The sequence below is a fragment of the Saccopteryx bilineata genome, chromosome 10 (genome assembly GCF_036850765.1).
Source record: "Saccopteryx bilineata isolate mSacBil1 chromosome 10, mSacBil1_pri_phased_curated, whole genome shotgun sequence".
In the NCBI taxonomy this organism is placed as follows: domain Eukaryota; kingdom Metazoa; phylum Chordata; class Mammalia; order Chiroptera; family Emballonuridae; genus Saccopteryx; species Saccopteryx bilineata.
Window position 1 is genome coordinate 11,463,364 of NC_089499.1, and position 24,804 is coordinate 11,488,167.

Genomic DNA, 24,804 nt, shown 5'->3' on the forward strand with positions numbered 1-24,804 from the left:
TAATGAAAGAGGGCATCACATACCTATTTTCTGTCTCTAGCTGATAAGACACATTTAAAACAGTGCTCCCCCCCCCCCCAGGGGACATCTGGCCATGTCTGGAGGTGTTTTTTGGTTGTCACCACCCTAAAGGAAGAAGGAGAGCTCATGGCATCCACTGGGTAAAGCAGGATGCTGCTATCCATCCTGCCAGGCACGGGCCAGCCCCCAAACAAAGAATGGTCTGACCCCGTGTCAGCAGTGTCGAGACTGAGAAACCCGGTCTCTGGCTGTCTGAGGCGGCGGCGGGCCCTCTCCCCGAAGGGACCCCACAGGTGAGCATCCCTGTGCGCAGACAGCCCGGCTTCGCACTCACGCTGAGACCAGTTCCCAGGGTCCCGGGTCCCGGGTGCCACCCTCCTCCAAAACCCACAGGTCTGAAATCAAGCAAAGACATCAGCATTCCAGCCAGGAACATGGGTTAAGTGAAAAGCATCAATGGTGGGCAGTGAAACCGTCCAGGTGGGTGTCTAGGGCCCGCCAGGAGGTGCACACGCTTCTGCTCATGGGATTTCTCAGGCCCCACCCCGGGGACCCCCATTCCTAACCCACACGGGGCACCCGGTCACGTGTTCACAGGAAGCACAGGCACATTCCTGACAACCGAAGCACATGGCGAGAAGTATTCAACAAGGCATGCGACCTCCGGCCTGGGGCTGCACACATGGGCTTAGAAGGATGATGAGAAATCCCCGGGGCAACGTGGCCGCCTCACCTCCACTTTTGGAAGGGGAAGGGAAGTTGACACTGCTGTCAAGGAAGGGCCCAATCTCATCATGCTTCCGCAGGGGGCTCGAGATGGTCACAATGTGCCAGGAAAGAACTCCGTGAGGCTGGAGGATCGCCCAGACCAGGGTCCCGTGCACCTCGCCCCTCCTGCCTACCAAAAGGTCCCCCCACCTCCTCCCCACCCCCCATGCATGGGCCCCGGAGAGAAACAAGGCTAAGAGGGCCTGCTTTGGGAGTTACGGAGGCCACAGAAGGACATGGGGTTAGCTGCATTCCCTGACAACACAGAGCCAAGGAAATTTAGTGAGATGACAAATGAAGGATGATGCTGACAGGTGCGTGGACTTGGATTTTTATCCCAGTCCCTGGCCTCCCTTACTCATCAAAGAGCAACTAACTTTTGTTGAGCACTTACTACGTGACAGACACCCTTCTAAGAGGTCTCCATTTATGAACTCACTTCAGCATCACGGTAACCCTCTTGTCCCATTCCACAGGTAGGGAGACTGAGCACAGGGAGGTAAAATAACTTGCCCGAGGCTGCACAGCTGGCAGGTGGCCACTCCGAGATTCAGACCCAGACTGGCCCCAGCGTCCGTCCTCTGAACCACAGCCAAGAGGAGGCCTCCCCTAAGTATCTCAGAAACCGGGCCAGTAACACACTTTGAGTGGCAGTTCTGAGAACCTATGGACGATGTTAAGGGAGGACTGACTGTACCAGTAGCTACCTCCCACTACCACCACTTCCTCCCACCCCCACGAGAATGAGGCCGCAGTCAGGCGACAGAGCAGGGGAGAGAGGGTCCTTCACGCTCCTGGTGGGCAGCACGATGAAATTCTATGAAACAAGGGCGTGGACAGCGCAGAAACCATCATCACAGTCACTGCCCCTTGTCCCTCTCTTGGCCCTTCTTCCACACCCCACTGTTCTAAAAGGGATTCATGTCATCAAAGGAAAAGAGCAAATGCATGGGTGTCAGAGGAGCACCCGGACCCTAGGAGTCAGAGCTGAGCCGCCTGCTGGGCACTGCACAGCTTAGAGGTGTATACCTTTCCCCCATTACATATTATCTTGTTGACTTGGAAATACTATCCTGATTATGATTAATCAGAAAGGAAGACAACATTCAGGGGGGGAAAATTACTGCCCAACTCCTCTTTGTAAAGCACATACATCTCTTCCAGTCTGAATGTTTTGTTCGCTTTTCACCTGCTTAAAGCACTAAGGTAAGCTGAAGAGGCAGGGGTGCGTGTACCCCTGAACACCGAGCCCAGCTCTTCTGGCTGACTCCGACACACAGAGCAAGATGAATTAAATAGGTAAGGAGACACCGATGGAAGACACCGATTGGCTATCTGCTGTGTTCTCAGCCAACGTTCTCCGGGGCCTCACCTCAGGTACGGTCTACCTGGGTCACTGCAGATCACAGGAAGCCTATCAGCTGCTTAGTGAGCCAACGGGAAGAGATGACGTAAGAACATGGCCCCGGCACAATGCTGGTCCTGGTCTCAACACGGCTGAGGCCACCCTTTAGACCTGAGCGGCTGGGTCAGGGACAAGGTTGAGGAGCCTCAAGTTTTAATTAGCACCAATGAGGTGTGGGCGTTATACAAAACATATCACATTCACTTCGTTACCATCTTGTGTGGCGGATGTGAGCCCTATCTCACAAATAAGGGAGAGAGGGCTCGAAACGGCGAAGTAACTTAGCCAATGCCACAGTGAGAGTGGCTTTGAACCTGGGGTCAGGCAGATTTCCATGCCGGTAGTACACCTGAGCAAACTAAACATAGTAACACAAAAAAATAATTGTGGAGGGGAGAAATAAAATATTAGTTATATTTTATACAACTAAAATATCTGAGAACTACAAAATGGAGCCAGAGGGACTTCTATCATGAGGTTGCGTTACAAGCCACAGTGATAAGAGAAAAATTCTTAATGATAGCGACTTAGCTTTCTGGTGAGCAGGGCACTATAGATGAAATTTCTCTTGCAAATCTAATGGGACTGCCTCTTATTCCATTAACTTATCACAAAAATACTGCTACCTAAGTCACAAGATTTTAAGGGGGGAAAAAAGATGTATTGGTCAAAATAAATTAAAAAAAAACTCTTCCTGCCATAATGTTTGGAAAATGAATCCAAAAACATATTCTTAGATGATCTAATGAGACACAAAGTCAACTATAGAAAGCAGACAAGATAGAGATGATAAACTCCAATGATCGTTGACAGACAAAAGAGAAAAAAGAAAAGAAAGGCAAAAAGTAAAATTGCAGAAATGGAAGGTTTTTATTGAAAGAAAAACAGACATAATCGTGGATCAGAAAACAATCACCAAGCTTACAACTGAATAAACATGGGGAAAAAAATGAGCTGTCCCTTCTCTGAAATCTAAGAAAGATCTAAATTATACAATTAAAAAAATAATCATGAAAAAAATAATCTAACCCACCACCCTCTTCCTTCCTTTGGAGAATATGGATGGGAGCCCAGCTTGCCTGGGGTCTCTAACCAGCCCAACCTCAGCTTAGAGCAGGAACTCTCAAGAGGGGTGATGCTGCCTTCAAGGGGCTGAAGACAGGTTCTTGTGGGGTGAGAAGAATCGACTCATTTTAGGCACAGAGCACAGACATACGTCTAGTACATAAACAGTATATCTGTGGAATTACATTTTCCAGAGGGAATAAATATCTAAAACAGCTCCTTAAAGGGGGCAATATTAAAACTTGAGATATTCGGTCTTACAGAAATTCTGATTTGGCTTTTCATCAAAAAAATGTAATACAGAATTCCAAACTAAAGGCGTAAAACATGAAAAATACGGACATGTGGCCGGGCAGCGGTAGGTAGGTAGGTAGGTAGAGGGGCAAACATTTTACAGTGCCTAAAGGAAAGAGAAAAGAAAGGTGCATTCCTCCATGAGTTGAACTGTCTGAGGTGTCCCTGGTAGGAAAAAGGGATGTGACCCTGGGAAAGGCAGGTCTGAGGAGGCACTGAACTCCCTGGCCTCCACGGTCACCTCCTTCCTGGAGGTCCCAAAGAGTGGCGGTCTGGGGGCCGTGCTCAGAACACCGCATAGGAAGAAAGCCACACTTTATATTTGAAGATCGAAGCAGAACACGGACATCAACAAATTGCAAATCGCTTTCACGTGGTTGAGAAAACTCAAGAGCGTGTGCCTCGCACCCCTCCCTCCCTGACACCTACATTTCTGAGAAGTCAAAGCCTCAGTTCTCTGCCCTGCTCTGACCCCCGGGGCAGGAAGGACCCCCAGGAATTCCTGAGTGCCTGAGCAGTGCCTCTGGCTCTCCAAAAAGGATTTGTCTTTCTAAGGATCTAAATGCAAAAGAGAGAGAGAACTAGCAAGCCATCCACAGGTGTTTTTCTCTGGCTTCCTGGCCCAGGTGAGCGGGTGCCTGCCTGCCTGGGCATTTCCAAACCTGCGCCGGGGAGCAGGGGGCCGGGGCCGGGGCCGGAGCCCCTCAAAGGAACTCAAACCAGCAGCGCGGATGGCTATCCCTGAAGAAAAAGGAGTAAGCGGGACAGAGGCTCCCCGCAGGCGGGTGGTGGATCAGAGACCACAGGGAGTCCCCGAGGAGGGCGGCGAGGGGCCGAGGGCCCGGGTGATCACCTTCCAGCGGCTTCACGATCTGGAGTTTCTCGGGCAGGTAGGAGCGGCTGCTGAAGGACATGCCCGAGAAGCCGGTGAACTCGGAGAAGCGGGAGTGCGTGCCCAGGGACATGATGCTCTCGGTGGGCGTGAGCGAGCCGCTGAGCAGCTCGCCCTTCTCCGCCAGCTCCCGGAGCTTCCTCTCCTGCTCCTCCTCGAAGAACCTCCGCTCCAACAGGTAGTTCTCCCGGCGGAGGGACAACCGCCTCAGCGCCGTCTCCAGGTCGTGGGAGCCCGGCGTGCCCGGCGTCCCCGGCTTCTTACTCTGCTCGTTGTTTCTGGAAGGAGGGGAGACGCGGTGAGCGCGGGACGCCCAGCAGGGGGCGCTGTACCACACAGGATAAGGCCTTCCTGCTAAGTGTGCGGTGGAAATGTGGGCAAAAAGGGGGAAACGAATGCCTATCCTGATAGAACTAATTCTCTCTGTTGGTTTTTGGCGTGTGGGGGTGTGTCGAGGGGCAGGGGGAACCAGAGGAAAGAAAGCAATCAGGCAGAACGGAAATCTGCACACACGACGTAAAATCCAGTCCCTACAAACACCTCCCTTCGGAAGCAGCCCTCTTCGGCTGCAGTTCCTAGTCACCAGAAGGGCTGCAGGCTCAGGGACGCTTCTCTTTCTTCTTGAATTAAAGGAGCCAGAAGCTGATAAACTGTTCTGATCAAGCCGTTTCCCAGCGGTCTGACCCAAATGGCCAGACACAGCAGTGTTATTAAAGTCACAGGAACAGTGCATACACAGGAGACAATGTTTGGGGGGTTGTCCTGCAGGGCTTCAGGGCGGACAGGGACCGACCACCGCTGAGGAAAGGGCCACCGCAGGGACCTTCGGTGTGGTGGACACTCGCGGGGCACTCTGCACCCCACCTTCTCACACAAACCGGATTCCGGTCACGAGACAGAGCCTGAGTCCTGCTCAGCCTTTCAAACGTCTCAGCTACGAAAGGGTTCATGAAACAAACGTCTGCCCTGTAGCCTTCGCCATGAAGATGAACAGAAACAAACGAATGTTCACTTGTGCTTCCCTTTGGTATTCTGCAGAGAACCAGCCTTCCTGCTGCCTCCTGTAACACCTCCTCCCTAAACCGGTTAACGCATCACTGTCGAGGACAAGCACGGACTCAGCGGGTTGGAAAAACACACACGAGAACCCAAGGGTTTCTATTTCTCACATGATTCTTACCCGTCTCCCCCTTCTGGTTACGGAACCTTCCGTTCAAGCCACACCCTCTCTCCCCAAAAACAGACAGGTACGAGCTCCCGGCTGGCTCACCCCAGGCTGGCCGACTCGGCTTCCAGGATGATGCTGTTGGTCTTGTTGTCCAGGACGACGTTGCCGACGTCGCTGCCGTAGAAGCTGGAGCGGGGGGTGCTGACGCAGCTGGACAGCAGCGAGTTCACAGCCGAGGACTGGTTGGAGCCAGGGATGTTCATGGGGGAGGGCGTCAGAGACCTCTGCTTGACGACCTGGTTGATGTTCCTCACGGTCTCAAAGACGCGCTTCTGGTGACTGGGGAGAAGGAGCAACATCGTCCATGAATAAGCACATGGAGGAATGACCCTGGGAATTAAACTTTCCAAAAACTATCCACTGAGAAGCCGAAAAGGTAGCCGGCCCAACGTGAGCGCCCAAGCAACCCGCCACCCTGCGCCATGCATGTGTTTCTTAGGGGGTTGGTTGGAATTCCAGAGACTGATCACCCACTGACTCTAACACATGGGCTGTAACACGGGCTCACGTCCTAACGGTGACGCTAGCAAGAGTGATGTGCTCCTTTCCACCTCCTTTAGGCTTGATCTCCGGATAAAAATACTTACAAGTCAGCTTTTCTCATGTGCTGGTTTACAGCTGAAAACCACAGGACTGCCCTTGAGAGTGGGGACTGCACTGGAGTGGATCCTGGTTGCACAGGGCCTGGGAGACCACCGTGCCCAGAAGAGAAGCCAGGAAGGAGGGAAACAGAGGCAAGAAGTGTGCAAAGCCACCCAGGCCAGTCTATGAGCCGAGTGTCGACAGCTCTAGACCAACGAATTTGGGGGACAGAATGACCTTCCTACCGCTCCTAGGCTACAAACCTGTACAGCACGGTACCGTACAAAACAGCACGAGATTAAATCCCGCACCAGAGAAAAATGCAATCATGAGACGTGGTAAACCCGGAGTTCGTGAGGCTGCAGCCAGTGTAACATGGTGTGCTGTTTCATAGAAAACTTTTTTTTTTAAGTAGAAAGAGTGTATTCTAAAGAAACGATAAAAAGTATAATAAATGTGTAAACCAGTACCCTAGTCATCTATTATTGTCAAGTATTATGCACGGTACATAATCGCATGTGATACACCTTAACCACGGGCAGCACAGTAGGTCTGTTCGCCCCAGCGTTACCGCAAAGGGAAGGCATCGTTATGACGTTATCACAACTATGACGTCACTAGGCGGTAGGAATTTTCAGCTCCATTATAATCTTATGGGATGGGACCACCACTGTTCGCGGGGTCCATCACTGACTGAGACGCCGTTATGCGGCTCATGACTGGGTATAAAAAAAAGCAAGGCGTGAAGTTAAGTCTTAAACTTCGGAGATGATAAACACCAGATCAGTCTGTTTTTAGAAACTGCTATTTCTAAGAGCAGAACCAGACATTCTGATGCTCACTGTGTTCCCTTTTAAGGGGAAAAAGACACGTTTCCATAACGGACCGTTCTTTCTGGGATGGGTTTCACACACGTGCCAAGGCTCAGGGACACTGGTCACTCCCAGGATCCCTGTTCGGTTCAGTCTGCGGGGTTCTGGTGCAGAGAAAACACAACGACACCGGATCCACAGGTCGCTGATAAACAGCTCGGGGCAGGCCGAGCACAAGGCTTGAGTCAGGAGAGAGATGGCAGAGGCCGATACCCCTAAGGGGCCCAGAAGGGAGATGGAGGCCCCTGAAGAGTCCTCTGTATCACACATCCTATTTTTTTCTTCCCCTCAAAGACATTTAAAATTTTTTTTAAATAATGTTTTTATCACTGAGAGGAAAGATAAAAAGGAGCTGCGGTGTCAAGGCGGAGCTTGTGTCAGAGAGACAGGAAATGCGTCTCCCCTCTCCCCACTTGGTTCAGCTGTATCTTTAAAGCCTAGCAAGAGGCGCTGGGGTTGCTGTCAGCTGTGTTCTCTTATTTCCCTCCGTCTGAGGAAGGACTACTGTGATCACTTTTGGTGCCTGAGGCCCAAACACTGATCGTCAGGCCACCCCAGGCCACCGCGCAGTCTCTCTGGGAAGTTCAGAAGTAAGGCCGTACGCGATGTCTGGGGACTCGGGCTCTTCCAGCTGTAGCTCCTTCCGCATCGTCCCCTCGATCTCAGCTGCCAAGGAGTCCTGGGAGAAGCCAGAAGACACATGAGTGAGCGGCCCCTCAAACATTCTATCTCCAAAAGAAGCACATGCCCAGGCTAACCACGGAAGGGTAAACCGAGGCCTGAAAGCCTGCAGACTTCCCCCAACACAAGGCTGACACACCTGCCACTGTCAGAGACCCTGGCTGGGCAACTCCCCAGGGCGGGCTCTGAACGCTGCAGGCCCAGCGGGCCTGAGTAGAAAGCCCTTTCGCTTCTAATGCAGCTAAAGATCTGAGAGTTAAGTCCTATGTTCCCTCGGAGCTGCAACCGTGGCCACAGGAGAGGTGGAGAAGGTACGAGGGTGGAGAGCACTGTGTTCAGAATGACATGGATGAACAAATTCCCAGACCATCTAGCTGTGAGCCATCCAAGATGGTGCCGTGGCCCACGTGGGCCACCGTAAGCTACTGTCCTCCCCATCCGCAGGGTCCGCTCACTGCTCAGCTCACCCAGGGTTCTGAACCGCCCGCCACTTCGCATTGTGTGAGGCAGAGCCCAAGAGATAACCCCACACACAAACACAGGTGGATGCCGACAGACCCAGGCGTGTGCAGAAAAGCATCGACCACGGCCTCAGAGGAGGTCACCCACGTAGAACAACCTGAAGGGAGGGGCTGAAGCCGTGCGAACCAACAAAACTTTCTGCAATGACAGAATGTTCTCTTTCTGCCCATCACGGGTGCCACCAGCCACGGAGACTACTGAGCCCTTGAAATGTGGCCAGGGTGACTGAGGAACTGAATTCTTTATTGCACTGAACTTTAATGGATTTAAATTAAGTTGATCGAAATATCCTTTTAATGCATGCATCATGCACTTAAAACATAGACATCTTCTAAAACAGAGCTGTGCCAACAGCTACAGCCAACAGCTAACAAAGGCTTTATCTCAGCAGATATGAAAGCTGAGCATCTCTCCAGAAGAAAGCCAACCGCGGATTTACAAGTCAGCTTTTCTCATGTGCTGGTTTACAGCTGAAAACCACAGGACTGCCCTTGAGAGTGGGGACTGCACTGGAGTGGATCCTGGTTGCACAGGGCCTGGGAGACCACCGTGCCCAGAAGAGAAGCCAGGAAGGAGGGAAACAGAGGCAAGAAGTGTGCAAAGCCACCCAGGCCAGTCTATGAGCCGAGTGTGGACAGCTCTAGGCCAAGGAATTGGGGGGACAGAATGACCTTTACTGGGATTCCTGGAATCACTGGAATATGATCTGCTCCTTGGGGAGCTATACATCAGGCATCCCCAAACTACGGCCCGCGGGCCGCATGTGGCCCCCTGAAACCATTTATACAGCTCCCGCCGCACTTCCGGAAAGGGGCACCTCTTTCACTGGTGGTCAGTGAGAGGAGCACTGTATGTGGCGGCCCCCCAACAGTCTGAGGGACAGTGAACTGGCCCCCTGTGTAAAAAGTTTGGGGACCCCTGCTATACATGTTTCGTGCCTTTCTTTTTGGTCTCATTAGATTTCAGTCAAGTTGCAAGAAAAAGAGAAAGAGTCCCAGCCTGACTTGGAGGTATGAAAGCAACAAAGAAAAAGAGGCCACGATGTAGGAAAAATGGACCAGACCACAAGGAGTGGGGTGGAGGGAGAGAGCCCCAAGGAAAAGCCAGACTGGGAAGGGACCGCAGTCCACCAGCATAGACACAGCCAGCCACGCTGACCTCCGCCAGGGGAGTGTCTCAAAAGTGCTCTCTCCAGAGACTTCTGGCATTTCAGCATGCCATGGCAACAGAGCCCCAGATAAAAGTCCTGGGTAATCTGTTCTTCAGTCCGTCCATCCACTGTCTGAATCTAGTATCTACTGAGCATCTGCAATTCTAGGTGCCGAGTCGCAGGGAGAGGGAAGGAAGAAAATAGCAAGGAGACACGGAGCTCGCCTCCCGGGGCTCTGGTCTAACAGAAGATAAAACAAGGAAGCTCATCAGTGTTACGGGGACACAACCAGCCAGGGCCCCTGCCGAACAGCTAGAGGGAGGGTTAGCCTCCCGGAAAACCCCCTCCTCAGCCACGCTCCCTAAAGCTCAAACAGGAAACGAGTCAGGCCAGGGCTCCACAGGAAGACTACGGGGAAATAATTGGAACCATATGAAAATGCCACACCTAGCACAGAGGGACACATTTTTTTTCAGATCACAGTGCCCGAAAGGCACCAGGAGAATGAGTAATAAGCACACAAGGAGCCGGCAGGACCAGGCGGGCAATTTAGGAATTCCGGAATGCACTCCTGAGGCCGAAGTAGAGTGTACTTGCATGAGGTCAGAAGAAAATAATGTATAAATCACATCTTCCAAATATCTGAGGTTCCTACTAGATCTAGCCCAGTGCCTACTAAATTTCTCTCTTCCGAGCAGGAGAAGAAAAGACGACAGATTTGGAGGGATGGGAAATAGAGCACCAATCTGCCTCCCGTAGCTAGGAGGCCACGGGCTGGGCTCAGGAGCCCTCGGCTGGCCGGAACCCACATCCAAGCTGCAAAATGAGAGGCCACCCACACAGACTGCACCCCAGCCCCGCCCCGTCCCAGGACCATCCCTCCTGCGCTCTGGGCAGGAACAGGGGCGCTGGGACGCAGCGGCACGCACCATGGGAAACAGGCCGAGCGAGTGGTAGCGCCGGGACGTGGTGCTGGGCACGGTCTTGTTCCGGAGGTTCTTGAGCTCCTCCTGCGCCTCATGGAGCATCTCCATGCACTCCGCGTACTTGTCCTCCAGCTCACGCAGCTGTGGGGGGCCGGGAAGGCAGCTCCTGAGCAACGGGGACACGCCCACGCACCCGCGCAGCCGGAACCGCACCGGCACCGCACACAGAGGCCCCAGCACCAGCGGCCTGAAGCCTAGGGCTCCTCAAGGTTCAGTTTTTCTTTCACAGGGAGCACAGTGACAGACTCAGAATTCTCCTAACCAGGGGCAACTGGGATGAAAAACATCGGACTGCAAATCGTGACCCCCCTCATTTCAAGGGCGTCTTGGAATGGGCTTGCTTCACATGGTGCGCTCTGTGCCACCTCTTACAGGACCGTTTATCGAGAGCCCGTGCACACCTGGCTCTGGGCTGGTGGACAGCCCCGACTCCCGGGCGCTCACACCGGTTAACAGCGTCGGCCGGAATCAACCCAGGAGTGAAAAAGACATTCATTCAGTACAAGCTGTTGAACCCGACTCACAGCCCGTCAGGGAGAGGGAGCTGCCCCTGATGAAATGAGGGGGAGCCGCTTACCTCGGCCGTGAGCTGCCGCTGGGCATCCTTGGCAGCCCCCAGGTGCTGGACCAGCTCCTCGTTTTCCACCGCACACTGAAACGGGGCACAGGGCCGTCAGCTGCTCTCTCGGAACACTCAGTACGTCCTTCCCTTCTAATGACCCGATCCGTTCGGATCCCACCACACATCTACAGTGGCTCTGATCTTATACTGGCGGAAATTCTCACCTTCTATGTAACTTTGAAGGCAGACTCTCCTACATCCATACTCCTTCTCTAGGGGCCACCCCACCTCACCCCACCCCACCCCCAGTCCCAGCTGCTCTCCGGAAGTATCTCTCACTCCTGCTTCAGCAAAGGCCGAACATGGAAAACAAAATTGTTTTTTGGCTGCTTCATCTTAAATTTAAAGCGGACACTGTTCTGCTGCTAAGCACACCAGGTGCGGTGTGTAAAAACAAATACTAGACTAGATGATTCATACGTAACACTCCAAAACTCCGTATCTACGGCACCTTTCTTAGTGACATCTGTTAACCGGACGATTATTCTTAGGAGAAAAGCAGTGATAAATAATATACTATTGAATGGGCTAAGCTTTCTCTCCAAAGGGGCAGCCACTCCTAAGATATGACACTAAAGGGCACTGTCTCCCAGGGACGGCGCCCCCTTTCGGTCTCAGAACAGCCCCTCTGTGTCGGCCGGAGCAACGAGAGCCTTACAGCTTTCGCCTTCTTCTGCAGATCCACGATCTGGGACAGGAGGTGTGTGATTTCCTCCTGCTGGCGGGCGGCATCTTCGGTCTTCTTGGCCAGTTCCTCGGAGATGCTGGCAATCTGCACATTGGCGTCCCCTTGGGCCGAGACACACCAACAATCACCAGGTGAAGCCAGAAACCCCCACATGCAGACCAAGAGAGAATGGTGTCTTTGTGGTGTGTACGAGGAAAAGCACCTCTATGGCAAGACAGGGGTGGGGTGGGGCGTGGGGAGCAAAGAGGACCTATGAAGAAGGAACCCAGAGACTTCTTCTGGCTCCGTTTGTCCGGAGAAGCAACCTGGCCCCCAGCGGTGGCTCCTAGGCTCAGTGCGAGGGCCCAAGCCCTCTGACAAAGGTGGCCTCCCCCACGGAACTCAGGCGGGCTTTGGGAGTCAGCCAAGGGGTGCAGCCCCAACCCAGAGGTGCAGGGGGCCAAAACCCACTTCCCACCCACAAACAAATCCACGTCACTAACGGGAACTCCAGCTGACCCTGCTCTGGAAGGGAGATACTGCTGTGCATGAAACACGTCCCTTGGGTGTTTTCAATCCCTATTCAGAGAGCCATGACTCACTTTCCTAGGTTTGAACATGAGGTGTGTTTCATTTACTTGGTATTTTGCTGGAACTCAAAATATTCTGTTTACCTCTGTCTAATCTTACCTTGTAAACCTATAATGGAGAGGGTGGAAAGAACTCTTGCCTCAATGTTCACAAAGCAAATGACCAGAAAGCAGTTCTGCCTCTTCAGCCCAAGGACTCCGAAGCTACGCCTAACTAAGCCACTCCCAGGTATTCCAGTATTCCAGCGAAGAGCAAAGTGAAAATGAAATGCCTAACTCACCAAGACATTGAGACGATGTATGACTGACATCCCAGCCCCCAAGGTCTCACATGTCAGGGTGAGGGCTGCCACAGGGAAACCTCTCGTTTTAAGGAAAATGGTACCGAGCCCGGTAGGCAGGGAGACTATCCCCGTCAGAGGATGCGAGTCTGCCCGGCCATAACGGTGGCAGGCGGAAGGAAGAGGGGCGGGGCAAGGTGAGGGGCGGGGCGAGGGCCAGGCACGTACTCAGCTCCTTCACGCAATCATTGACCAGCTGCTGCTCCTTCTCCTCGTAGGTGATGGTCTCCGTCTTTAGCTGGCAGGCCTGTGGACAAGGTTCTGGTCAGAAGCCCCATATTCACATCTGGGCCAGTGGGGCAGCCAAGGCCGGGGCACGGAGCAAGGGCTAATCTGGGTCTGGAAAGTCACTCTTCCACATCTCCCTACCTGTCATCACCCATCGCACCCTCAAATACAGAAAGGCAGTCTGAGTCCCCTGCTTAGTGAAGGAATCTTCGGATTCTCAGAGCTGAAACATGTACCACTAGAGGGCGCTGCACCAAGCCATGTGCCTTGTGTCCAATCTGTCTATTTATGTATGTCTGTCTGGCCTATAGTCTGAACCCGTTTGTGACCCAAACAGTGCCTAGGGACACAGCTTTGCCTACTGCGGGCATTCTATGGATAACTGCAAGCAGAATGGCTAACACATTCACCTCCTATGTGTCGGGCACTATTTTATGTGACTCTGAATTGGAGTTAAACCTGGTGCATTCAACTGAGCAAAAACAAGGTACAATATGAAAGCATTAAAATTCAGAGACCCGGGAGCTATTCCAGGACTCTGTATAGCTTGCTCCTGGCTAAAGAGCTGGGAAGACAGATCTGAAGGCCCCAGTGAGACGGAAGGTTGTCTCTGAGAGCTCAGGCCCTGGCCCCAGAGAGACCCTACCCTCCTGAAAGACTCTGGCTGGGATCGGATTTCCTGGCTTTTTTTAGGTGAAGCCTCTGACAGAGGGACCATCGCTGTGTGCCCAGGACTAGAGCACTTAGCTGGGGCAGACGCTACGAGGGGCAGCACCAGACTCCGAATAAGGAGCGCTGGGCTCTAGTCTCAGCTCAGCCTCTGGCTGGCAGCAGAAGTTCAGTAAATGAGGGGCTGGAAGAGGTGAGGTCTAAGACAGCATGGCCCTGGCCTCGTGCCGAAGAGTGTCCCGTTAAGCCCAGACGTGAGGTTCTTTCCCAAGTGTGGGCAAGCTCAAGGTGACAGGTGGTCCGCCCTCTGGGAGGGGCTTCAGGGAGCCCTGGGCCAGCTCAGGTGGGAATCAGCCCAAGCTTGAGATTCGGGCTCCCAGTAAACAGGGCTGTACCGTACCTCTGGCTGGAGCACACCAATGCACTGATGCTTCAGACAACACGTACTCAATCTGCACGCATCAGTGTTTCTGGATAGGGACAGCGGGTGACAGGGAGAGAATGTGGGCTTTGGAGTCCCAGGGTCTTGCAAAAAATAATGCAGGCAAAGGACCTGGCACAAAGACTAGTCGATCAGAGGAACCCAAAGGCAGGGTTCCCAAGCCTCTGTTCACCCTTGTTTAACTGTCTAAGAAATGTATCTTCAAGTTTCCGGCACTATTTCCTTGGGAGCTGTTTCGGGTCACGGAAGTGAGAACTTCACACTAGGCCTCCAAGTCATGTCTGTCAGAGCTGAAGAACACCAGAGAAAGACCCCAGTGTGGGAGCTTTGACCCTAACTGTGAGGAGGAGGAGGGGGCTGCCTCCCCTGCCCGTCCACACGCTGCCTCGTTCACCAGGACCGTGTGTGCCGCCCAGTCCGGACCGTGTGTGCTGGGAGGCCACACCCAGCACATAAATGAGCCAAGGTTCAGGTGGTTCTTCCAGAGTGCCCCCTTCGAGAAGGGCGCTGTAACCGTGGCTGCAGGTGAACAGGGCCACCACCCTTCCAGAGGGGACGAGAGCAGAGAGCGCCCCTCACCTCGGACCGAAGTACAACGTTCTCCTCCTCAAGGTCCTTCAGCTTCTTTTGAAGGGAATCCAGGTGAAAGTAATTCTGGACCGAGGAGGATGACTCATTCCTTTTCAGCCTGGGGGAGAAAGGACAGTCACTTTCTAGGGAGAGACACGTTCCTCCCACCACCTGGTACTCCACGGGGAAGCCCAAAGGACTGTCTCCAGGACGGTCCTGAAACACGCAGGCGTGACAGTGACACCCCGGACAGCAGCATCTGCCGACACACAGGCTTGCTCACACCTCCGACTCACGTCCCAACCCCCGTCCTCAATTTGCAGTCGTCACATCGCCTCACAACTCAGGGGGAATCAGCTCTATTCGAAGCCTACACAATCCCGGAATGCCTGGGAGTTTAATGTTTATAATGCGCGTCTGTGTGCCAACAACTGTTTAAAAATACATGGCTTAGCTCAATTTAATGCTCGTAGCCCTATGAACTCAGTGCTGTTATTATCTCCCTTTTACAAATGAGGAAACAAGCACAGAGGGATTAAGTCACTTAGCCCAGAGCACACAGCTGGTAAGTTCCAGAACTGAACTCAGGCCGTCACCCTCTAGAGTTCATGCTGCTAACACGAGGCTCTGCTGACTCTCAGAGAAGCTGCCACATCTCCTGTCCCTAAGGCTCTGCCCCACCCCAGCACCTCAGGGCCCTGCGGCTCCTCTGCCAGCAGAGCCCACCCTGTTACCCATGAACACACCAGGCCAAATCCCTCTAATCTCACAAATGAGCGAGGAGACCCAGTAAGAGGAAAACAAAGAGCCCGTCCTTCCTCATCCCACTGGAACAGTGAAGTCAGTCCATGCAGGGCGCTCGGAGATGCCCGCTCTGCAGGAGGCCGGGGGCAGCTGGTCTGCGTGGCTGGCGAAGGCGACCCTGCCTAGGCATCTCCAAGGACAGGGACAGCAGCCAGCCTGGGTTCTGGCCCCTGGACACGCACCCCCGGGGACTTACGGGGTGGAGCACACGGACTCAGGCTCGCTCTCCTCTGCGGCGCTGGTGTAGAACTGAAGTAGCTCATCCTTCATGGACAGCTCGTGCCGGAGCTGAGACACCTGCACAGACACAGCCAGGAGCCCGTCATTCACGTCCCAAAGGTGACGGCGGCGTCCCGCTAGGGCGCAAACACTCACTGCTCAGTGACAATATTTTTAAAATTCCTCATTAAAAGCGAAGACTTGTCATTGATTTTGCGCCATTCAAAAAAAGCAATCTCATCTCATTTAAGGAAAATACAATGGATTCCCTTTTGGCAAAAATTCCTCTGCCTCAATTTGTAATTTTATGTACTTTGATACAGAGAAGAAGTGAGAGAGGGGACTAGAAGGTTCTAGAATGATGTTTGGGGGTGCAAGATAGTGTATGGGCAAATGACCAGAGAAATGGACCATGCTACCCAAATGAAAGAGGAGGCCATTGGCTTCTGCCAAAACCAGATTCCACCTGGGACCAGGGCCCTGGGGGGTGCCAGCTCTGGGCGGGCGGCTCCAAGCAGGGTGTGGACCCTCACTCTGACACCTGGAAACGGCACAGTCCCACCCTGGGCCCGCTGCACCGCACAGGGCTCCTCGCCACGCCTGGCCAGACAGGAGTCTCAGACACAGGAAGAAAAGAAGCGACTCTCAGGAACTGGCCAGAGCAACTACTACTAGGACAGTTCTGCAAGTCATCCTGACTTCTATCTAAGGTGGGGCTTTTCCCCACTGAATTTATTGGGATTCGGGTTTCATGTGTGCAACTCAACGGAACATCACCTGCACGTGGCATCGTGTGCCCATCGCCCCAAGCAAAGTCTCTTTTGTCCCTGTTTCCCCCACTTTGCCCGCCTTCATGTGCGCCCCACCCCCCTTTCCCTATGGCTGTCACCCCACTGTTGTTTGTGTCTATGTGTTATACATATGGCTTTCTTCTTAGCTTACTCCCTTCACCTTCTGTTATCCTGTCCCCCAAGTCCCCTCCCTTCTGACAGATGTCTGTCTGTTCCATGTGTCCATGTCTCTGTTTCTATTGTGTTGGTCGGTTTAATGTGTTCATTAGATTCCACATACAAGTGAGATCATATGGATACCTCGGGCTTAAAACAAATAAACCTGGGCATTAAATTCTCCACTTGCCTTTTCATTGTTCAGTGTGAACGAACGAGGAACCAGTGCTATAAGCGGGAGCTGCCCTTCTGGTTTAATTCTTTCCTGTTTCTAATTTGACTTGGGGTCTATGGTTTAGTCCAACTCTCCAAACAACACACTGAGTACCGTACGACAGTGTCCCCAACCTTTTTTGGGCACGGACTGGTTTAATGTCAGAAAATATTTTCACGGACCGGCCGTTAGGGTGGGACAGATAAATGTATCATGTGACCGAGACAAGCATCAAGAGTGAGTCTTAGACAGATGTAACAGAGGGAATCTGGTCATTTTTTTAAAATAACACATCGTTCAGACTTAAATATAAATAAAATGGAAATAATGTAAGTTATTTATTCTTTCTCTGCGGACCAGTACCAAATGGCCCACGGACCGATACCGGTCCACGGCCCAGGGGTTGGGGACCAGTGCCATAGGACACCCACAGAGAAGCCCATTTTACGAGTACACGGGCTCTTGCTTCAACACTCAGGCTGAGGATTTAATGATGTTCCAAAGGGGAACACAGAGTTTCCAAAGTCACAGCTTTTCCAAGGGGGAGAAAAGGCATTTCCACACCAGAGAGCAGGGCGCCCTTTCTGTGAGGTGGGGAAGCCCCAAGCAGGGACAGTCACATGGAGAATCAGCCTGTGAGGGACAACGGGTGACCGTGAACTGGTTCCCGGTGGCATGTCCCCTGCTCAGAGGGGGCTGGAAGGGGCTCAGCGGACCTGGCATGCTTTCGTACCTGAGAGAAAGCGGGCAGGGAAGGCAGGGGACAACTCAACCTCTCGAGAACTCGGGCACATACGACCTTGTCATCTTTTAAAGAAAGTCCGGCATTAAAACTTTTCATGTACAGTAGTAGCAACTCTGCTTCATCACATTGACGCTACTATTAAACCCAGACAACCACAGCTGGGAACTGCTTTCCGGGGGGGGGGGGGAAAGTTTGAATACATCCTAGGGGCACGAATAAGGGCGTCCCCTCCCACTAAGACAGTTTCTGATACAGAATGAGGGAGAGAAGGAAATCCGGTGACAGCGCTCACTGTTTGTGACAAACTCACAGATTCAGACAGCAGAATGGCGGTCACCGGAGGGGAGGTGGGGCGGGGGGGACAGGAAGGCAAAGGGGCGCTGACACATGGTGACAGAAGGAGAGGAGACTTTGGGTGGGGAGCACGTAGTAGTTGAGTGGATTACAAAGTTGCACACCTGAAATTTATATAATGTTATTAACCGATTACTCAATCACTTGTTAGAATGGGATGGAAAGAAGTTACAAAGTAGGACCTGGCTCTGAGCCTCTCATCTTTGGTCTAGAAACCAGTTGGACATCACAGGATCTTCCCCCTCCTGCCCACACCCCAGCCCTTCTAGAAAATCAGTGTCGTGTGTCTCCAAAACCTCAACCCCTTAAGATAAGCTTACAACTTTCACACACACACACCCCCATCACGATACCCAACAGCCAAGAGTTGTACCATGCCTGACCTGTGGTGGCGCAGTGGGTAAAGCGTCGACCTGGAAATGCTGAGGTCGCCGGTTCGAAACCCTGGGCTTGCCTGGTCAAGGCACATATGGGAGTTGATGCTTCCAGCTCCTCCCCCCTTCTCTCTCCCTGTCTCTCTCTCCTCTCTCTCCCTCTCTGTCTCTCTCTCTCCCTCTCTAAAAATGAATAAATAAAAAAAAAAAAAAATAATAAAAAAGAGTTGTACCATGACAATAATGGGGTATCTATCATGAAAACAACAGGCTGTATTTCTGTATTTACCAACTCAAAATTATACTGATGACTGCCCAGCCTCTGCCTCGCTCTGGAGCATGGGCTGGCCTCCGGAGAGGGCTCCTTCTCCGGCCTGCCCACCCCGACGCGGGAGCCCCTGTCACTGTGGTGTCACCTGCCTGCTGTGCTTTGCCACGCCCTGAGTCTCCTCCCCAGCCCAGGCGGTGATCTGGACTCTGGGAGGAAAGGGACGGTGTCTGGTCCAGCACAGCCACGCCTGCCACGGGACGGCAGTGCGCACCTACCCACTCAGAGCGGTCTGTCCCCGCTGCGGGCGACCCTGTCCCCACTGTGGGAAGGAGACACGGTGGACAGGAGCTGCGGGAAGGCGGCGTTCTGTGCCCAGGCCTCAGGCGAGCCCTCGCGAGGGCCTTTGCGAGTGGGACCCCGTCACATCATCTCCGCTCTCGCCCGGAGCGCTCTCCGCGCCCGCTTCTCACCTCCTCCCTGATGTGCTCCACCTGCTCCTCCAGCAGCTCGTTCCTCTCGGTGAGGGTCTTGTTCTTCTTCAACAACGACTGGCCAATCCGAGCAGCCAACTCCAAATCTCGCTCTTTCTACAAAAGGCAGAGGGAGAGAGGAGATTTAAAAAAAAAAATAAAAAACACAAATTCAGGCTTTCCCACAGGAGCCGACGGAGCTCAGTGCCCGCGGAGGAAAACAGGGCATTTAGAAATAACAAAGGGATTAATAATTCACCACCCACTCACCAGCACTGGATACCCATTCAAAGAGATGCACACTCTGCCCACGTCACGGGCAGGAGCCACACAGACCTCAAACGATGCAAGGGAACCTTAACGTGTGATGAAAACAAGTCTTCGTTCCAACGGGAAAACCCTGCTTCCAAAAACATCTCTCTGCACCTGCTTTTGGGATTTGTGCAGTCACTTAACGACGGGACCCTCCGGGAAGACCCGAGGGCTGGCTATCGTATTCCCAGGGACCAGCACATGCAACCACTCAGTGACCACTGCCTGGGCGAAGGGACGAAGCCAGGAATTCCACACTGCTCCTCCCATACAGCCAAGAACTGACACAGGGAGGCAGCCTCTTCAGCACAACAGGTCAAGCTGGAACTGACCGAGTTCCTTGCATTTGCCTCATGTGAAACAAAAATGTTTCGAGTTACTCTGGAATACAGTACAATAACATGTTTTCTTTACTTAATGGTGGGGGGGGGGACTTTATTTAAAAAAAAAAAAGCTTTCAAACTGGAGAGATCATGCCTCAAATGGCCCTACTTCTGAGTCAAAGACGTGTTCAAGACGCGGGATTTTCTGTTCCGCCAGCTGACGGCATCACTTAGAGCAGAGCGGGGCACCGAGGACAACCTCCAGTGGCGTGTAAAGGTTCAGCTGCCTTCATGGGAGGGCAGATGTCCCCTGACAGTGGAGACAGCGGGGGGCAGTCGCCACCACCAAATACAGACCTCCTGATACCGCCAGAGGGGCTGTTTGTCACTATGGTTAGATTCAACTCGCTCACTTTCAGGCGGGGGTTGGCAAGGGGAGGGGGAGCTCTGGAAAACCCCATTATTTAAGAGGCCTATACTAATCATTCTGTTTAGCTGGTATAAAAAGCAGACGAACGGGAGCATGTCGTTAAGAAAAATAACATAGACGGAGCCACTTTAAAGCGGAGCCGGAGCTGGCATCCCGGAGGGCTCGTCTTCTGTCTCGAACCTTGGAAGGTGTTAAACCGGCACAATAACCTTTGGACTGAGTCCAGGGCGGCCTTGTGTCCCACAGGACTGTTCACAAGGATAACACAGAAGCAGATATTATGACTGCCAGGCTGATGACTACCGGACTGCCAATTTAAGACATTCTTGAGTATACACAACACTGGACGTTAGCCTTTCTGCACCAATCTTTCTCGCGTCTGTCTGATGATTAGGCTGGCCAGAAGACCCCTGAGGGTGGAGGAAAAGTCTGAGCCTCCCTCACACCTCCAAGCCGCTGAGTTCCCATCTGCACAGACATTCGCTACGCTTAGCCACATTTTGTACACACATTCCACTGCAGACAAAAGAAGCAAAAAATGATCATGATGAAGACCGGCGGGGGACAGCGATGTCAGAGCAGGGGCAGGATGCTGAAGGTTTACCCACAGCGCACTGAGCCCCAGAGAAGAGTAAGTGGGCGGGGAGTTTGATGGCCACGCCCCTGCCCCTCCCCTTTACACTCCCAACCTCACCCCTCCCTGCCCCATTGCTGCCAAGCTGTCACCTGCTTTACACCAAAAATCTAATCTTCATAGGAACCTAAAGAAAACTCTCTACTGGGGGCAGGGGGAAGAAAGGGCAGGGCACTGTAGTAAAAATGTTTATGGATGAAATGGAAAGAAAACTAAACCAAAATGTTATCACAGTGTCCCTGGGTTTTTTTTTTTTTACTAAGGGGACAGACAGGCCAGTTGGGTTTCTCTTGGAGAATTACAAGAACGAGAAAGCTCCCGTTTCTTACAACCAGCCAACAGCTGATAAAAGTTTACTTCTGAATACAGGAGCACAGCCAGGAAATGACCACGGGCTTCAACTACAGTGAGCATGAAAGACGACAAATAAGTAACTAAGGCCGCTGGAAATAAGGTCTTGAAAGACGGTTTTTTTTAGTCCCTGGGGAAGGCGGCCAGGTGGAGCTCATTCTGATCCTGCTCACACCCTCTTCCCAGATACGCTTTGTTTAAAAAGACTGTGACTTATGCCTCGGCCCCTTCATCCAATGAACTGCCTCCCACACTCAGCAGCTAACTCATCTCATTCATCTGTTTTTGGGTAAAAGGCGTGGTGACTAAGGGGCCCTCAGAACAACCCTCTCTGTAACTGGCGGGGAGGCAAGTTACAGAATTCCCAACAGCAGCAAGCCAGAGCGAGCTGCTGAGTCCTCCTCCCCTCAAACCCAGAGGCAAACTCTCCACACCGGCCTTGCCTCAGCACCCTGTGCAAGTCCCCCCCCCCCCCCCAGCCCCACCTGCATGCGGCAGGCCCGCGAACCAAAGCAAATGATCTCGATGGGAGGAAACAGAACCAACGCCAAGAAAAGCACCGGGCAACTGTCACATGCCTGGGCCAGTTGGATGTAACCAGGACACCCACCGCTTCTAAAGAAAGGCCATGAGTGACTCAGACGGGGCTCTTTAGACTTTAACCAGGAAACCCGCCTCTTCCAAAGAGAGTGACTCAGATACCACTCTTATCAGGATGAGAAGAATGGTCGATACAAAGCACAGAGATACACACCCACCTCGGCCACGGGAAGCCACTAAAAATAAAACCAATGTGGCACAACACAGAGCCACCTGATGAACGGGCCCACAAGTATTCTTTTCAGTGACTCAATTATTTTAAAAAAACAATGGCATACTCTTTATACATTGAGGCATGTTTAAGAAATTAGCTGGGGGAACGTGAACTATTTTTAACCAGCATCTGCATAAAGGGCTGGAGCCCCAGGCTCCTTTGGAAGAGAGCCTCGCTGGTCTGGTCGGGCCAGAGCCGATGTCACCCGAGCACGGCCATCTCAAACTCCGCCAGAGCCAAGAACGTGGGCAGTGGGCACTCACAGAGGCGGCATCCCATAAAAAAACATTACCCGGTCTGTGTTTCTAAAGTAAAAACATTCCACTGTCAATCAACTAACTAGCTATATTCTCCAAACTAAATATGCAACATCCAGATGGTTAATTCTTTCACGAAATTTCTGGCAGAACCGACACCAGTCCACGGACCAGCAGTTGAAAAACACTGTTTCAATCTTTGTAAATTATATTCCGTCAATTACAAGTGACCTTTCCCCTTCCCCGGAAACACTTACCTCCTCAAGAAGCCGAGTAACAGCATCAATGTCATTATATGTCTTAGTCATCTGGCCAACTCTTTCAGCACATAAAACTGTGAGAAATAAAAAGGACAATGACTCAGACAAGGAGTAACAAGTGTGGTCGGGGGTGTAGAACAAAAGGAGTGCGGGTGCGCGTTCCAGGGTCAGACTGGGACGCAGAGGACCCAGGTTCGAAACCCTGAGGTTGCTGGCTTGAGCGCAGGCTCATTCGGCTTGAGCACGGGCTCACCAGCTTGACCGTGGGGTCGCTGGCTTGAGCGTGGGATCACAGACATGACCCCCATGGCCACTGACTTGAGCCCGAAGGTTGCTGGCTTGAAGCCCAAGGTTGCTGGCCTGAGCCCAAGGTCCATGGCTCGAGCAAGGGGTCACTTGTTCTGCTGTAGCCCCCCAGTCAAAGCACATATGAGAAAGCAATCAATGAACGACTTAAGGTGTTGCAACTAATAATTAATGCTTCTCATCTTTCTCCTTTCCTGTCTGGCCCTATCTGTCCCTCTATCTGTTTCTGTCACAATAAATAAATAAATTAATTAATTAATTAAGACTAAAAGCTACCATGTAACTTACCAATCCCTCTTCTGGGTATCTACCCCCCCCCTAATTTGAAAAGCCTCATTTGTAAAGATATGTGTATGCATATGTTCACTGCAGCATTATTTACAGTAGCTAAAGTGCAGAAACAACCTAAGCATCCTTCGACAGATGAGTGGATAAAGAAGATGTGGTGCACATTTACAGCGGAATACTACTCGGCCATAAAAAAAAGATGTAAGTACTTTCCATTTGTGCCAACATGGATGACCTTCAGAGTATCATAGTAAGTGAAATAAGTCAGACAGAAAAGGACAAGGTCTATACGACTTCACTCTTATGCAAAATATAAAATGAAAAGCAACAAATGAACAGATAAACTCACAGATACAGACACCAGAATGGTGGTTACCAGAGGGGGAGGGAGGGGGCGGAGGACAAAGAGGGTGAAGGGACTCAGACACATGGTGACAGAAGGAGACGAGACTGGGCGGTCAGCACACAATGGGACATAATACAGACGGTGTATTATAAAGTTGCACGCCTGGCATTTATATAACGTCATTAACCAATGTTACCCCAACAAATTTAATTTTTTAAAAATGACAATGAAATCACCAATGCCACAAACCTGCCAAACAAATGACCCATCTAAGAAAGCGGCTTCCAAACTGTACCCGTGTATTAGGCACAAAGGGTCATGGGCTTTGCCAAGTTCAACCCACACAGCACTCAGCAACCCCTGGTTTCATTTCCCAGGTCCAGCGACGAGCCCAAAGCTCTGAGAGGGTGAGGGGTGGGAATGACCTCTAACCCCTGCAAACCTTTGACATCGTATGTGTAACACTTTGAGGTGGCGCTGGCAGCAAGGCCCTAGAGTGGACGGGGACCCGGCCTCAGACAAAGTCAGCAAACTGAAACGGGTCAGCAGCACAGCACCCAAAAACGATCAGCAAGACCAACTGGATCTAGATTTCACTCGCCACGGAGACCAGCCACGTGGACAGAGCAGGATCCTTGAGAAAGCAGCTATTGGTGTAATTATTAGATGACAGTCTTAGCTGGTAATTTCATAGTGACACAGTCCTCCCTTCCTCCCTCCCCAAATGGCCTAAATTCTAAGGCTATGCAGCCAGTTTCCATACCACGAAAACTAGGGTGATAAGAGTTTTCTAATCCACACCCAAAAGACCTCAACTTCCACCGTGACACATTTAACAGAGTGACAGGCCTCTGTCTGACTCTACCTTCGGTCTAGCCTGCACTTCTCCCACGGCCTTCAGGGGAGAAGGCCTGCTACAGATGTGCTAATTACTAGAAGAATTCTGCTGGAGGCTTGAGTTTCTGGCTGAGATTTGCAGGAGCCTCAAGACCAGACTCAGATCAGCAGGGCTCAGTGGACCAGGGAACCCAGAGTTTTAGAGATTTCGCACTCCTCCTTGGATCCCTGTTGGTGCCGAGGCACCTAGGTGTCACACAGCTCTAGCCCCGCCCATCTCCCTTCCCTTGACATAAAAGAAGCCTGAATTCTGGGCTCTCTTTAAGATGGATTTGCAGAAGCTTTAAGGCAACTCCCATCTTCATGAGCTGAAGCCTTCTTGATCAATAAACCTCTCCTTACTCCAAACTCTGACATTTTGACTACTAGCCTTTATGAAGTGTGAAGCATATGAATCTTGAACCAGTAAAAACATACACACACACACACACACACAAAGCGATATTTCATTACATGTACAATTTACTGTACTCTAAGAGGCTGTGTGCAGGTCACTTTAAGGACTGTGTGTCTCTGTTCTCCCTTCCATTGGAGAAAAAGCTTGTGCAATTAAAGCAAGACTTTAGCCCGCTGGAAAACTCAAGGTAGTTTTA

General features: G+C 52.0%; 1 protein-coding gene across 8 annotated transcripts in view; it reads right to left on the minus strand.

Moving 5' to 3' along the window:
• TRAK1 (trafficking kinesin protein 1) overlaps window positions 1-24,804 on the minus strand; it is a 103,023-nt gene that overhangs the window by 15,169 nt on the left and 63,050 nt on the right. For all 8 annotated transcript variants that reach the window (XM_066245301.1, XM_066245298.1, XM_066245297.1 and 5 more), the window contains 11 exons: window positions 22,372-22,448; window positions 18,994-19,110; window positions 15,596-15,696; window positions 14,605-14,713; window positions 12,855-12,933; window positions 11,747-11,877; window positions 11,044-11,118; window positions 10,410-10,547; window positions 7,730-7,806; window positions 5,716-5,952; window positions 4,407-4,723 (listed from right to left, as the gene is read on the minus strand). In XM_066245301.1, the coding sequence (XP_066101398.1) occupies window positions 4,407-4,723; window positions 5,716-5,952; window positions 7,730-7,806; window positions 10,410-10,547; window positions 11,044-11,118; window positions 11,747-11,877; window positions 12,855-12,933; window positions 14,605-14,713; window positions 15,596-15,696; window positions 18,994-19,110; window positions 22,372-22,422 (1,432 nt within the window). In that variant the 5' untranslated portion in view covers window positions 22,423-22,448. The remainder of the gene's footprint in view (window positions 1-4,406; window positions 4,724-5,715; window positions 5,953-7,729; window positions 7,807-10,409; window positions 10,548-11,043; window positions 11,119-11,746; window positions 11,878-12,854; window positions 12,934-14,604; window positions 14,714-15,595; window positions 15,697-18,993; window positions 19,111-22,371; window positions 22,449-24,804) is intronic.